Source organism: Phyllobates terribilis, unplaced genomic scaffold (assembly GCF_046119375.1).
Source record: "Phyllobates terribilis strain yellow unplaced genomic scaffold, ASM4611937v1 Scaffold_3__8_contigs__length_932513732, whole genome shotgun sequence".
NCBI lineage: Eukaryota > Metazoa > Chordata > Amphibia > Anura > Dendrobatidae > Phyllobates > Phyllobates terribilis.
Window position 1 is genome coordinate 376886614 of NW_027362763.1, and position 16130 is coordinate 376902743.

The 16130-nt window shown below is 43.5% G+C and overlaps 1 protein-coding gene across 6 annotated transcripts in view; it reads left to right on the plus strand.

Moving 5' to 3' along the window:
- Positions 1-16130, plus strand: part of MLIP (muscular LMNA interacting protein) — a 441771-nt gene that overhangs the window by 96706 nt on the left and 328935 nt on the right. For all 6 annotated transcript variants that reach the window (XR_012318421.1, XR_012318420.1, XM_073675418.1 and 3 more), the window contains exon 2: positions 7124-7177. Coding sequence is in view for 4 of the 6 variants with exons in the window: in XM_073675418.1 (XP_073531519.1) it covers positions 7124-7177 (54 nt within the window). In the remaining 2 variants the exon portion in view is untranslated. The remainder of the gene's footprint in view (positions 1-7123; positions 7178-16130) is intronic.

Consider the following 16130-nt stretch of genomic DNA (forward strand, 5'->3'; position numbering starts at 1 on the left):
GGTTGAACTTGCTTGGATGTTAGTCGAGGTTCTTTATCCACCATCCGCACAATCTTGCGTTGAAATCTCTTGTCAATTTTTCTTTTCCGTCCACAGCTAGGGAGGTTAGCCACAGTGCCATGGGCTTTAAACTTCTTGACGACACTGTGCACGGAAGACACAGGAGCATTCAGGTCTTTGGAGATGGACTTGTAGCCTTGAGATTGCTCATGCTTCCTCACAATTTGGTTTCTCAAGTCCTCAGACAGTTCTTTGGTCTTCTTTCTTTTCTCTATGCTCAATGTGGTACACACAAGGACACAGGACAGAGGTTGAGTCAACTTTAATCCATGTTAACTGGCTGCAAGTGTGATTTAGTTATTGCCAACACCTGTTAGGTGCCACAGGTAAGTTACAAGTGCTGTTAATTACACGAATTAGAGAAGCATCACATGATTTTTCAAACAGTGCCAATACTTTTGTCCACCCCCTTTTTTATGTTTGGTGTGAAATTGTATCCAATTTGGCTTTTGGACAATTCTTTTCGTGTTTTTTCATTGAAGACAAATTAAATGAAGATAAGAATACCAAAGAATTTGTGATTGCAGTCATTTTCAGGAAGAAACTGAGTATTATCTGACAGAATTGCAGGGGTGCCAATACTTTTGGCCACCACTGTATATATATTGTAAGGCAGCGCTAGTCATCATGCTGGGGGATACTCGCTGCACCGGGTCAATTAAAGCACACCAGGCAACACCTTTCCGGTATTTCACAATCCAGCAGTTTATTATACTTCATAACTGCTATAACCGAGTCGAACTCAGTGGCTCGCTGACATATTACATATATAGTGTCCAGGAGCCTTTCAAGTGGCAGACAGGCCCACTTGGCTCCAGTTACAGCCTTCAGCAAAGTCACTTATATAAATGTCCACATCAAGCAGTGTTTTACCTTTGCCGGGTTTTAGCTGCTTCAGTCAGATTTGTTCTGCCACCGCTGTGGCTTTACGGCTTCCCAGATGGGGATCTCCAGCCCTCGTACCTTCAAAGGCTACTGGTATGTTTTCACACCTAACATCCAGCCTCTGCCTTCCAAGCCTCTTGCCTTCCAAGCCTCACTAGGCCTCACACTCTAACGGTGTCCCACACGGGTACAGGCCTCACGCCTTTCACACACCTGTTTCAAAACTACCAGGGTTTATATATATTCCAGTGCACACACAGGACCTGTGCTGATGTCACAGTCATGTGATCAGACCTTCTGTGTGCACAGGACCTGTGCGATGTTACAGTCATGTGACCAGTCACCTGGGGGAAGGTACATTATCAGCCAATACACACCCTGGACCATTACAGTAATGCCGCAAGCCGCTGCATTACATATCCCCCCCTCTGTTCAAACTTATGGGGTTGAGCACATAATAAACACAATGACATCATAACCCACAGTTCACACAGAGACCATGTACTTGACAATTGCGCTGTTCAGCCCCTGGAACATTAGTCAATGACATTAGCCCATTCCTTAGGGACCTACCATCTGTCATTGTCACTGACTTCGTCAAGTCACATTTCCAGGTCGTAACCTTGTCAGACCTCCCCCGCTCCCAGCGGTCAGTCGTAACCTTGTCAGACCTCCCCCGCTCCTAGTGGTCAGTCATAACCTTGTCAGACCTCCCCCGCTTTCAGCGATCAATACAGCAGTGTGACTCACATGCCCTGTTATCTAAGGTCCGGTCCGACTCCGTACTGTCCTGTACTCTATTGGGTCATTTGTGTGGGCCACTCAAACCTGAGTTACTGGAGGTCTCACTAACTCTAAACCCACGGCCACTATCCTCAGGACATCTTGGAAAGTCTCTAACTTCTACTGTAGCCATTCTATTATTTGAAGGGCCCTTTCTCTGTCTGGTCTCACAATTTCTAGACAGCTGCCATCTTCTGCTGCTAAAACGATGCTGTCTTTCCACTTGCAGTCTAGTGAGATTCAACTGTTCTACCTCTCGAAGGTAGGTCACTCGGTACTCAATCAGCATGCGTATATATGCAAGACTTTCTTCCGTTCTTACAGCGGAGAATGACACCATGCCATCTTCATCTGGTATCCAGTCCTGATGATCACGTGGACTGATTACTTTCATCACACCAGACTTCTTTACCATCATCTACATGGCTCGGCCATTTCTCCCAATAAGCTTTCTTACCAGAGCCTGAGGCACCCGGATGACCTCTTCATGCAGACTTTGAGCTTTTCTCCTACACTCCAGTTGTCTAACGGCTTGTTCCGTCTTCAACCGAATAAACCGCTTCGTGCGAATACATCGCCATTGCATGTCACTTAGGATAGCCACCCTCTTCACTGTGACTTCGGTTGTAGACAGGACCAGCAGCTGTTTAGCTTCTGAGGTCGAGTACACCTTACAGGCTACCACGACCTTCTTAAACTCTTCATGCACGGACTCACTGGTGCATTCTTCTCTCAAATCCTCGGGTACATATATGAAGCACTTGTACTGAGAGGTTTCTGTCTTACCAGTGGTCTCCAAATGATCATCTAGCTCAGGTTTCAGGGGCAACTGACTTTCAGATTCTTCACCCTGTATGCTTCCCCTGAGCTGACTCACAGCTACAAATTCAAGAATTTTCATCTTGACCACTTCCATTTCATATTTATCTTCTGTTAACACTCTCTTAGCTCTCTTCAGGTCCACCTTCTCATGGTATAAGGGAGTGAGTGCAACTTGTTTGCCCTTTTCCTTCTCCAAGGAGGCCTCGTTCACTGAGTGATACTTTGCTAGGCGACCTTTGAGCTCGAAAACTTCTTCCTCTAGCACAGCTACTCGCCTCTCAGCAGCCCATTTCTGAAGCTCTTCCTGCTTCAACTGCTCCTTTAACAGTAGAGTTCTCTCAGACCTCTCTGTCTCCAATGCGCCCACTCGGCTCTCAACACCCAGTCTCTCAAGCTTCTCTTGCTGCAAATGGGCTTGTAGCGACTCCTTGAGCTCCTTGATCTCGGCTTCTACATCCACCGAATCATCCGAGCTCGCATTATTCGAGTAGGTATTTGTTTCATACCTCCCATCTCCAGTGGCCAACTCCTGGCCCTGGTCTGTGGCTTCTCCGATAGACTCCTCCATCTTTTTCCGCTCAGCTTCCATCTCGCTGATTCTTTCCTTAAGGCACGTCTCTGCCCTCTGGAGATTATCACAGAACGTCTGCAGCTCCTTCATCTGAGCTTCCAGTCCTAGGGTCTTTCTGCGGAGATCATCATTTTCATCACGGGTGTCCTGCAGAGTGGTCTTAACCACTTGGCGCATGTGCTCTGCATCCGCCTTATCATCCTCTAGTTTTTCTTTAACCCTGAGGAGATCCTAATAGTCTCTCTTAATTTGTTGCAGTTCCCCACTGCGTTCACCATATTCCTTCTTGGATTCACACAGCTCCCGGTTGAACTGTTCGCCCAGTCGTTCTAGGTTTTGTTCACGCCCAGAAACTTCATCCTGCAGTGCCTCCTTCTCAAGTTTCAACTGCAAAACCTCCTCCTTGGTTTTGCGGCGGTCCTCCTTAATTTCCTGGAACATTTCCTTCCATTGGTTAATTTCCTCGTTGCTTCCCTCCAGGTCTCGCTGTAAGTTCCTCACAACCTGGTATATTTTCTGCCGTTCAGACTCCAGGCTCTGCTAGTCTGAGAACATGTTCTCCAGGTTTTCCCATAGTTGCTGCACATCACTCTGACACTGCTGCCTGATAGGCTCCCGCTCTTGGTCATGACTGGCCGCCTCCTCTTTCAGGGCTGTCAGATCCTGATCCTTCTGTCTCAGTACTGTACCGGAGGTTGCTACTGGCAATGTCACCTCCTCTTCTGCCTGTAAATGAGGATCCACACTTGAAACAAAGGCACACAGTACTACATTTTCTTTATTTTCACTTTCATCAAAGAATACAGGAGCAACATTTTTGTGGCCCTTGCGCCGTCGACGACGAGAGGGGGATTTTCTCTCCTCGTCTAGCTCCTCCTGACTGAACTCGCCTTCTACATTCATAGTGTCACCATCAGCTACGGGGTCTGTGTCACTCCCCATGGTTTTGTGGACTAACAGGTCACCTCCCACTTTGACGTCAACCCCTTCTACTGGAGCTACCCCCGTTATCAACGGTCAAATTGTCGTTTTTAGGCGGTACCAACCCACAACAAGTAACAAATTTTGGTTCTCTATACTCCATGCTCTTTTGAAAATCCTCCCCCTTTTTAGACTCCGCCCCCTTTTGGACACCCACACCTGTAGGGGGATTTTTACAAAAAAAATCAGCAATAGTCTTAGGACTCAGTTCACAACATCTCTTACCACCTCCCCGGGCACTCTGGGACAATACTGGCGCCTCCGGAGAGTTCAAAGAATGGTCCACTGCCGCCATTCTATACAGTGCCCACAACTCCTGATGTTCGTGCACCATGTCCTCTAGACGTTTCTCAAATACCTGCTGTGGTTTTAACTTGCACTTTAATCGCTCAATAGCTTCATTTTCTTTTGCTGCTCCATTCACAGCCATCGCAGTGCACTATTCACATTAGACCCTTCACACCGCTCTCCCCGGTAAATTTTCGTGGCCCCGCTGAGCCACAGCAAACCAGGTTTGAGTGCGAGGACAATTTTCATAAACCCGCCGAGTTACAGCAAACCAGGTGTGAGTGCGAGGACAATTTTCATAACCCCACCGAGTTACAGCCAGATGCTTTAATTTTCGTGACCCTGCCGAGCCACAGCAAACAAGGTTTGAGTGCGAAGACAATTTTCGTAACCCCGCCGATTTACAGCAAGATGCTTTAATCTTCGTGACCCCGCCGAGCCACAGCAAGATGCTTGTATACACACTCGTCGTCCTGTTCCATTGCCCCTAGCAACCGGGCTGCAGTTGCCCCTAGCAACCAGGCTGCAGTTGCCCGCATTCTCCAGCCACATGTAAGGCAGCGCTAGTCATCATGCTGGGGGATACTCGCTGCACCGGGTCAGTTAAAACACACCAGGCAACACCTTTCCGGTATTTCACAATCCAGCAGTTTATTATACTTCATAACTGCTATAACCGAGTCCAACTCAGTGGCTCGCCGACATATTACACATATAGTGTCCAGGAGCCTTTCAAGTGGCAGACAGGCCCACTTGGCTCCAGTTACAGCCTTCAGCAAAGTCACTTATATAAATGTCCACATCAAGCAGTGTTTTACCTTTGCCAGGTTTTAGCTGCTTCAGTCAGATTTGTTCTGCCACCGCTGTGGCTTTACGGCTTCCCAGATGGGGGTCTCCAGCCCTCGTACCTTCAAAGGCTACTGGTATGTTTTCACACCTAACATCCAGCTTCTGCCTTCCAAGCCTCTTGCCTTACAAGCCTCACTAGTTCTCACACTCTAACGGTGTCCCACACGGGAACAGGCCTCACACCTTTCACACACCTGTTTCAAAACTACCAGGGTTTATATATATTCCAGTGCACACACAGGACCTGTGCTGATGTCACAGACATGTGATCAGACCTTCTGTGTGCACAGGACCTGTGCGATGTCACAGTCTTGTGACCAGTCACCTGGGGGAAGGTACATGGTCAGCCAAAACACACCCTGGACCATTACAGTAATGCCGCAAGCCGCTGCATTACAATTTATATATATATAAACATGAAACCTGTGTTTCTTTGGTTCTGGATACATAATTGGCCACAAAGGACATAGAAGAACAATAATCCAGTCTGCACCCACAATCTTAAAATGAGGATTCATTTCCTTGTGGATAAGTAAGGGAAGTGAATATATAAACATTTTCTGCTATAAGAAGAGAAAGAGGAGCCATGGGTGAAGTAAAACCTAAGTAAAACTCCGTTATGATTCATATATTTCAGTAACTTGCACTTTCGAAATTAGTGGAAATTTTGTATAGCCATCCTGCTTTATAAATCAGCTTTCTAAAGATGTGCTTCCAATTATAATGGGTTCAAAAGCTTTAATGGAAGTCCCATCTTAGGTACATCTACCAAGGTCATTTTTGTTTAAGAGGAAACATCTTAAAATATTAACCCATTTAATTCCAAGATTTGCTTTGATATTTACATTTATCTTGTAAGCAACAATCGGTAAGTCAAAATCAAGCAAATATTATTGCCAGCAAACTGTTCTTTACTTTATTTAACTTTTTTAAGGAAAATGAATACAAACAATGGATATACATTTAATAAAAGTCCTTGGAAGCTGCTTTCCATAATGAATACCGAACAATGCTTCTATTTAACATCTCTATAGTTTGTCTGCTGATTGTTGCCTGAAGGTTGCAGAATAAACATCTTTTATTTTGAGAAAATAAGCAAAATTTTGATTTACAATACACAAAAATAAGGAGTAAATCCACAACCAAAGTATTTTTTATTATGAAGTAAACACTCGAGACTAATGTATCCAAAAAGTAATTCTACTGTAAGATTGCTGTAGTGGCATGAAAACTGAAGACAGATTTAGGCTTGCTGGACGCTTGGTATTCTTGTCTGAGTACTAACACTTACAACAAGATAAATTTTGGCAGAAAACACTATTGTGACCTCCAGAAAGCATGAAATATTTATAGAGAGTGTGAAATGATTAGTGCAAGATTCCTTGCAGAATGTTCCAGGCAATGTCAGGTATGGATTTGTTAGTAGCGTTGTTACATACCAAATTCCGTACTTCATACATGTTCACATTCTCCATCTACTAATAATTTAGTTCAAAGAGTAGGATTTGTGTGAGTTATGGGAATATTATAAAGGCCACAATGTAACTACATTATTGCCTGAGATGTGCATCCCATGAGTTCTCACACTTTTCAAGGAGGTCAAATTACTTCTGTGCAGAACTATCAAACCTTCTGAAATAATTTCATTAGCCACAAAAGAGAAAATGTAAAATAATCTTTAAGGTTGAAAGGCTTAGAGGTTGAACTGTAACTGCGTAGAACTATTTTCTTCTCTCCGACAAAATATTACACGACTGTAGTAATTCGTTTTATTCAACAAATCATGGATAAATTCATACTTTGACAGATATATGTATATAAATGAGTAAAATAAATAAATGAAAAATTTATAAATTAATTAATTGATTCTTTGCTTTATTACAGGACACATCCATTCCCTATAAAGGACACATTAAGTTCCAAGAGATGGAATCTTTGGTAAGTTCTGTTTTGTATATGTTTTAAACAGTTTTCAATCTTAATAAGGGCCCCCAAAATCACCACTAAGGAGACCCCAGTATTGTAATTCAAAGATAGTAAGGTGGAGGCCATTTTACAAATGTTGCATTGGAAACTGTAACGGGTCTGGGAGATGGAACCTCTGAGCTACTATACAAAGGGCAGTCCTTGTAAGGAAGCGGGTGGCTCCCAGGGAAGGCGGGCAGGTAGTCACGGCAAATGACAGGAACAGTCTCTGGGTAGAAGGGCAGGAGGTCACGGCAAGTGATGGGAACAGTCTCTTGACAGGCGGGTGGTCACGGCAAGTGACAGCAGGATAAGAGTCTCTAGACAGGCAGGTGGTCACGGCAAGTGACAGCAGGGTAAGAGTCTCTAGACAGGCAGGTGGTCACGGCAAGTGACGGCAGAGCCTCCAGGTAGGCTAGCAGACTGGTAGCAGGTGAGCGCTCCCAGGTGAGCGGGTAAGAGTCTCTTGGCTGGCTGGCAGGTGGTCACGGCAAGTGACGGCAGAGCCTCCAGGTAGGCTAGCTGGCTGGTAGCAAGTGAGCGCTCCCAGGTGAGCGGGTAAGAGTCTCTCGGCTGGCTGGCAGGTGGTCTCAAGATGGTATCAGGCAGGTATCAGGCAGGTATCAGGCAGGTATCAGGCAGGTAACAGGCAGGTAACAGGCAGGTATCAGGCAGGTATCAGGCAGGTATCAGGCAAGTGCTTCCTGATCCGCAGGCGGACTGGTCCATAGACAGACTGGCGGATGCAGGTAGACAGACTATCGGACCGCAGGAATGCAAGCAGGTAGACAGAGCTGGAAAGCAGACTGGCAACGGGACCTGAGGGCTGAAGCAGAGGTGAAAGGCTTTGCAACAACTTTGGTCGGGCACCTCCATTTTGGAGGAGGTGCCTTATATATGGGAGCTCCACCGGCAATTGGCCTGGGACTCCTAAGGATGGTGCGCGCGGCCCCTTTAAGAGAGAGGGAGCGCGCGCGCACGCGCCCTAAGCACAGTGCCCGGGAAGCGGCGAGCGCTGCCCGCAGCGTGGGAAGAGGACGCCGAGGACGGAGCAGGGAGGTGAGAGGAGCGGTGTCTCTGCCTAGCAGGAGGCAGGGACGCCGACACTACAGAAACCCAGGAACATTAAGTTAAAACAATAGCATAGGTTAAACACATTAGCAGGTATTATATTAAATCAGTGTAAGGGCTGATACGTTAGTATAGGACTAATTAATGGCTGATACTGCTTAAAACGCCATATTTGTGTGCGAGCTTCTTTTAAATAGAGGAAATAGATATAATTTGGCTTCATGGTTACTGCAGTGTTTTTTTTCTTCCATGAATATTCGTGTATACTAGGTTTTTTCATCCTAATATCATGCATAAATGTATGTCTTAATAGATACAAAAACGTGAGTTGTAGGAAATTAGGAATTAAAAAAGGAGGAAAAAAAGATGTAAAGAGAAAAATTTATAAGTTAGAAAGATAGAGGAGAAAAGCAAAAGCTATAATAGGGAGAACATTTGGTGAGTGAATCTACTCATTCAAAGTATCTGTTTTGGATTGAACCACTGTAAACATACTGTCAAGAGAATGAGTTGGAATCAGTGCAAAATTTTCTTCTTAACTATATTAATAAAACATGTGATTCTACAACACATAGCCCCTATTCCATGATCTGGTAATATATCCAGGCTTTCATTGTGATTGCTTATCATGTAGAATGCTAGTGACAGTACACCCCTGGAAACCTGGGTCACTTTTTGCCCATTGTCCAATCTACTAAGCCACAAGTCCATGAAATAGGGGCTCAATGTTTCTGCCAGAGAAAGGACACAGTGTAGCTACCACTGTATCTGTCTGTTCAGCCTGTTTGTCTTGATTTCTAGAAGCATGACAGGCTGCTGCAATGGCAGCTAAAACATCTGGTCCATTATATTAAATACAATTTAACTATTGTGGCTGCTGTCCAAAAGCTGGCACATGTGGGGGGTTGTGTCTGGGGGATCGCAGCAGGATCAGTCAATGGCTGGCAAAAGCTTCGCAGACCAAGTAACAAAACTTATGCTAATAAAAAGTCAATTTGGATTCCCTATCAGAAGCAGGAAAATATTTCCCCATTTTGCTGAGACCAGGGCAAAGCACACATGTGCTGGCTTTACTTCTGGGTCATTGGCGATCTTTGGCCTTTCTGGGCGCATGCACATTACAGTGCTGAGCCCTGCCCTTGGTGGATCAGTGAAAAGTGTGCTTGCACATGAGCGTGATGGCGGTCACTGTGTGGATGAAGTAGGACGGGCCATCCACATGAAGCGGGGAAGTAGGACGGCAATCACAAGAAAAGAGAAGGCGCCAGATCAAGATGAGAGATGCCCATTGGACCAGACCGCCTCATCTATAAGTACAATAAAAGGTCTTTTTTTGGGATCTGGACTGAAGACTTTTTACAGCATTCCAGTAAGCTGTAGAAAAATGCCTTAATGGTGGTGGCTTACTTTAAATGGGAAAACATAGAGATGGGGAAGCATGGGGGGACTGTGTGACTATATCAGGCTGTGCTGCAGAAAGCCAGAGAATATGGAAGTCTGCAGAGACGAGCCGTGGATGTGAAAAGTCATCATGGCTTCTGGTGATTATAGAGAAGAAAAGAAAAAGAACAACTCCAATCAGAGGACAAGGCACTAGGTTTGAGCGAGTATGTTCTGTCCGAGTATACTCGGGCCGAGCTCTGAGTATTTATAGCTGCTCAGTGATAAGGTTAAATCACTCTCGTGTGCATGATTTGCAACTGTTTGGCAGCTTTATTACATGGGAGGAATGTGTAAGAAATAGACATTCCTCACATGTAATAAAACTGTCAAACAGTCGCAAATCATGCACACGGGAGCGATTTAACCTTATCACCGAGCAGCTATAAATACTCGGAGCTCGTCCCGAGCATACTCGACGAAAGGGTTAATAGAACATACTCACTCAACACTACAAGGCACCAATAAGTCTTACCGTCATTAAGGTCATAGCGGGAATTGTAGGTTCATGTGATACAATTGTATATGGGACTAACCTGACATTACAATTGATTGTGTTTGCTAAACTTGATAATGTATTCATATACTGGTACTGGTTCTGGTGATGTATTCATGTACCAATGATAGTTCTGGTGCTATATTTGTGTACTGATTTTTAGTTTTGGTAAAGCATTCATGTACCGATGGTGGCTCTGGTGATGCATTTCTGTACCAATGGTGGTTCTGGCAGTGTATTTCAATACTAATAGGAGTTCTAGTGATGTATTTCTGTACAGCTGGTGGTTCTGGTGATGTATTTCTGTATGCCTGATGGTTCTGGTGATGTATTCCTTTGCTGCTATTGGTTCTGATCCTGTACACACGTAACAATCTATAACTTGCAAGATTGTGTGATATATATTACCATGTTAATAAAACATTGTATCTTCGGACAAGTTAAGTGTTACTACATATCCTTGTAAGGAGCATTAAAGAGGTTTTCAGTCTTAGGATGAAAGTCTGCAGTTACTCTATGTGATTTACTGCAGACTTTTTAATCCTTATAGCAGTCTCACCCCACACATTCTGGATTCTCCAGTGTTGGCAGTGAGAGCGAGAGGTTACTTAACTGTAAGAATGTGATATGAATACATGCGGTCATGTGCCGACTAGACGTGCACTGCCTCGCTCAGTTCACTTGTATAGAGCGAGGCCATGCCGTCAAGTTGGAAAGTGGCTGGAAGTATGCAAATTGGATACTTGCTGTCACATGACCAGCCGCTCTTGCAGTAAGCATGGGAGAATCCTGACATCATGTAGAACACGAGCTGTGAGGATTCAGAAGTATACAGTCACATTGAATGACTGCAGACTTTCATCATGAACTTGGACATCCCCTTAAATTTTAAAATTAAGCATGTCTAATCCTAACACCATGTAATATACTCACTGTCAAGATTCAGCTCTGTTTGCCAGTTTCAGCAGTCATCATATAACCACTCATATGCATTTTCATACTTACGAGCATGTGCCGACTTGCTTCTCTCAATGAATCAGGGGCTGCAGATTTTTGCTGAATATTCAAACAATCAAGAAGAGAAGCTAGTCGGCATGTGACTGTAAGTATGCAAATCATATATGAGTGGTCAAATGGGGACTACTGAAATTGCTTAAGCTGTGTATTGAAGGGGGCACTAAACTGAATTTTTGCCCTGAGTGCTGGAAAACCTAGATCCGCCTCTGCCCTCTTCACTTTTCTAGGGCACTTCTTGCTCAGTTTCAATATGTATTCTGATATCATGATGTTTTGTCACCTCATGCAGTCATGTGGGATGGCAAAAGTCATTTCATTGTGATGTCAAGATGACAGAATGACCGTCAAGGATTATTCTGCACATCTGTTATGAATACGTGATATATTGTTGTATGTCAGCTTCTTATTTAGCATTCTGATTTATTGACACACTATGAAACATACAGTAGAATACAATAGAAATGAGTGGAATGAGTTTGAGCCGAATTTCCTGAAATTTTCAGTTTCATGTCAATTCAAACATTTTGAGATTTCAATCACAGTTACCTTATTTTTCGGGAACATGTTAGACTGCACATGTTGCACCAAAGGCATGTCTTGTATTTTTCAGGAAGGAGTTGAAGGCAAATCTACCGTTTCCTTTATACATAATTGGTTTGTTGATACATTTGATGCATATAGCTTTATTCTAATTTAATTGAAAGGGTTCATCGCATTTTCAAACAAGCAAAAATATTCAATTGGAATTTAGTGTTAGCAAGGTTATGGTTTTTGCTGATTATGCTGCAGAGATGCAGAAGCAGAGACTTACACAGACTTAAATTTGCTGATGTTAAAAATGTTTAAAAACACTTGATATTAAATATGCTACAATTTTTCCAGCTAAGTTAAGGATTATATGTAAGACTTTTCTACCACTAATGAGGTTTTGGAATTTGGAATGTAAAGATTATATTATAAAATGAATATAGGTACTTTATCTAATATGCACACTTATGTTTTCGGCACTGCCCGCAATAGGGCAAGAGCAAAATGCGTAGGCGCAAGATTTCGCCCGGTTATGTGGATGCCGCAGAAGGCATTATTCACATCGATTACAGCTGGAGGCCAGCGAGCAACAGGTTCCCTTTAATTGTAAAGTGCTGCAGAATATTTTGGCACTATATAAATAAAATTATCATCAATATTAAGCCACCAACAGAGGCTTGTTAGAATGTAGAAATAGGATGCAATAACGTCATAGTGGTGGTTTAAGGGGGTTAGTTAGCGGACAGGTTCACTTTAAAGGGGTTATCCACTACTGACAAACCCAAGCTTAATTAACTAATTACCTTCAGGGCCCCATACAAAATAAGACCAGTCTCTACTCATATCCCACAGTATTGCCATACCAGCGATGTTAGCATCGCTGTCCTAGGAGAGTAATGTGACATTTTTGTGTCATGTGCCCACCACAGACTTTACCATTGTATCAGAGAGGACATCCACTCTGACAGAATTTTGATGAGCTGCAGTGTTCATTGCCTGCAATGGGCATATGATACTATAATCTTGTGTCCCACTCCAGTAACAGCGGCACTGACATTGCAGGAATGCCACGACTGTGGGAGGTAAGTATACACAGTTTTTGTTTTATATGGTATTCTGAAATACTGAATCTGGGGTTGCCCAGTAGTGGACAAACACTTTAAAAATTTGCCTTCATGTGTAAAATGGTTACCTTTGGATCATCTGGGCAATAAAGTATTCCAGCTGAGTCACTGGGTCATCCTTAGAAGGAAGGCCATTCCCTTTGATTGCTCCACTGACTGAGCATGTCAGCGCAGAAGTGTACAAAATCCTGCTCTTTTATGGTCCAGGCACAGAAGATTTCTGTCATGCATCTTGAGCTGAAGTCAATTTTTACCACACACCAGTCCAGAGTCTGCCATTCCTGCCCAAGGTCAAGGCATGTCAAGTAAGGCATTTCAAAGATATGTGCTTTGACTTCACCAGACTCTGGAGCAGTCAATCAAAAGAGAATGGGCATGTTTTCAAGGATGACTTGGTGACTTGGCCAATATGTACGTCACTGTCATGACCCGACGAAGACAGACAAACTGGAATCAGCTGCCAGCCTCTAATAGGCCACCTGCCATATTAATTATTGCGGTGCAGGAAGCTGGTGGCTTTCTGTACCACAATACATTTCAACTGAATGTGAGTCCGAGGACACACATTCATCTGCACAAGCCCAATTACCGCGGGCCCCCTCTACATCCTGCTCGTTAGTCCGCTGAGGACCCAGAATGCTCTGCTGTCTCTCTGGGCCTGTCCAACCCTGCTGTTGATAATTTGGGCAACTATGTAAGAAGGAATATCTCAGTGGTTAGTTCAGGTTGCTCTCCTAAATATCATGGTTTGAAAGTTTCTGCAGTTAGGGATTTTATCAGATTGAATATTACTCCTTTTATCAGATAATGTATGTAAGAAAATCTCATTATGAAAAAAATTATCATTGTCTATAGGGGAATGGGAGAGTGGGGCCGGATTGCTCTAATTAGGATATGTTTGCTTCCGTTGATTTTATATACTTTAAATGACTTAGGTTGGAATTCCAAGAAGATATTTTATGGACTGTGTAGAGAAATTGGCTGGAGGGGCAGGCAGCCGAGACTTACATTTATCTATATGCTATTTCTATGCAATCAGAATGGATTGATGTTGCCTGATCTATTTTCTTATTTTCCTGCTGGCCATCGTAAATCTCTGTTATTCTATAGGAAATCTGCTATTGTTAAGAACAACTTAAATTCCTTAGATTCATAGTATGTAAAAACATACTTTAGTTGCTGTAGTCTGGCATTTTTAATAAATAATGTCCTCATTTCATCTTGTTCATAACATTTGAAGTAGAGTTAAGAAAAACTATAATATTTCTAGTTTGGCATAATCTTTGTTTAAAAGAGATTAATAATATAGATCCTTCTTTTGGGGAAAGGAAAGGACAGATACTCAGTGAAGGGTCTGTCCTTCGTTTTAATGAAATACAATGAAAGTATAATTTGAGTAACAAAGACTTTATTATTTTAAAATTGTGCAGGCATTTAAAGCTGATAATCATGTATACCTTATTATCCAAGATGTCCCTTCATCAGTTGAGATGACCACGAGTTATCATCTAAGGGTCTTATTGTGAAAATGTATGAATAACTCTTTAAGAGAAGGCTGAAAAGAGTTCCTTTCAAAGTACTTTCTAATTGTGCCACTGATATTAGCCCTATTAAGGTGCTTTAATTCTTGTGAGTATTTTGACTATATCATCATTTTTATGCATATTTTCCATCTCTGTGTTGTATACATTTGAATGCTTATTGGATGAAGCAGATCAGGTGATTTGTATTTGTGTAATAAGAGAGGCTGTGTGTGGCCTAAAGAAATCAACACTCTTTATCAAGGTGTACAGAATTATTAGTCAGTTTGTTTTCCTCAGGCAAAAAGGTCAAAAATGAGATTTAATTGACTCTTAAAAGTAAAAAAACTGTCAGATGCACTTTGCCAAAGATTTTAGAAGAATCAAACATGAAGCTACCAGGATCCCATCATCCTCCAGTGCTGTCATATTACAGAGCTGCCACCTTCCTGGAGTGCCTAGAAGTACAAGGTGTTCAGTGCTCTGAGACATGGCCAAGGTAAGAAAGGCTGAAACCCGACCACCACTGAACAAGACTCTGAAGTTGAGATATAAACTCTGGGTAAGAAATAACTGAAGACTAGTGTTGAGCCACCCCTGTAGTGTTCGAGTTCGGTTCGGTTCGTCGAACACCCGTGTGTTCGCCGAACTGTTCGTCGAACTGTTCGTCGAACACCTTCGAACACCGTTAAAACCAATGGCAGGCAAACAAAAACACATAGAAACACATAGAAAACACCTTCAAAGGTGTCCAAAAGCTGACAAACTGCTCAGAAGACACAACTAACACATGGAAAAGTGACAAGTACATATAGTCATGCGAAAATAAAAGAGGTGGAGGAGTAAAAGGAGGGGGAGACACAGATATAGGCATGCCATGCCCTTCTAAAATCCAAAAAGTGAGAAGCCGACACGGCCAGTCCGCTCCTGCCCGTGCCACCTCCGTGTCGCCGGGTTTGTGCCAGAGCCGCGGTGAACCCTGATGGCCAGCCCCCCTCTCCCAATACTGGTGCCTGTCCGCTGGTGGGTCGAGCGAGCCCCCCTGTGGTGGAGGCAGCTCTAAGCTTTTTAATTTAAATTGTCTCTCTAATTTGAATGAATACACTTTAAATCCATTTACAAGGATCTATTGGAGGGCAAGTCTCATGCCAGCAGCCGCGTAATTCCAGCTCCAGTAGCGTCCACTAAAGCTGCTGCAGTTAAAAAGCTTTTATAAGGATCGAGCTCGGCTGTCCACCGCAAGGCATCCTACTGCCAGTCCCAGCCCCTATGCCTTGGGGTGCCTCCTGATGCTCTTCACTGAGTATCCCATGGTCCCGAAGCATTTCCTTTGAAAAAATTAAGTGTCTAAACTACAGGTGGTGTAGCTTGCTTAACAGCCGGGATAATCCGCTGACTAGCAGACACTGCTACTAGGCACAAAGTATTTCCTGGGCTAGATGCAGTTAAAAATTTGTAATTAGATACTCTCGTTGGATGCTGAGAAAGCATTCCATAGAGTCTCCTGGCACGCCATATATGATTCTCTTAAAAAGCTTGGGGTAGGGGTCTAGGGGACCCTTTTATAGCCAAAATCACGGCCCTGTATCGCAATACGTCACCTAGGCTGAAGATAAATGGAACTGTAGCACCCTGAGGGCTCGGTTGCTACAGACGTATTGCACCTCACCCAGAGGTGTGATATCTCACTCTCAGGTAAGGATGGAGTGTGGATCAGGACCCGACACCTG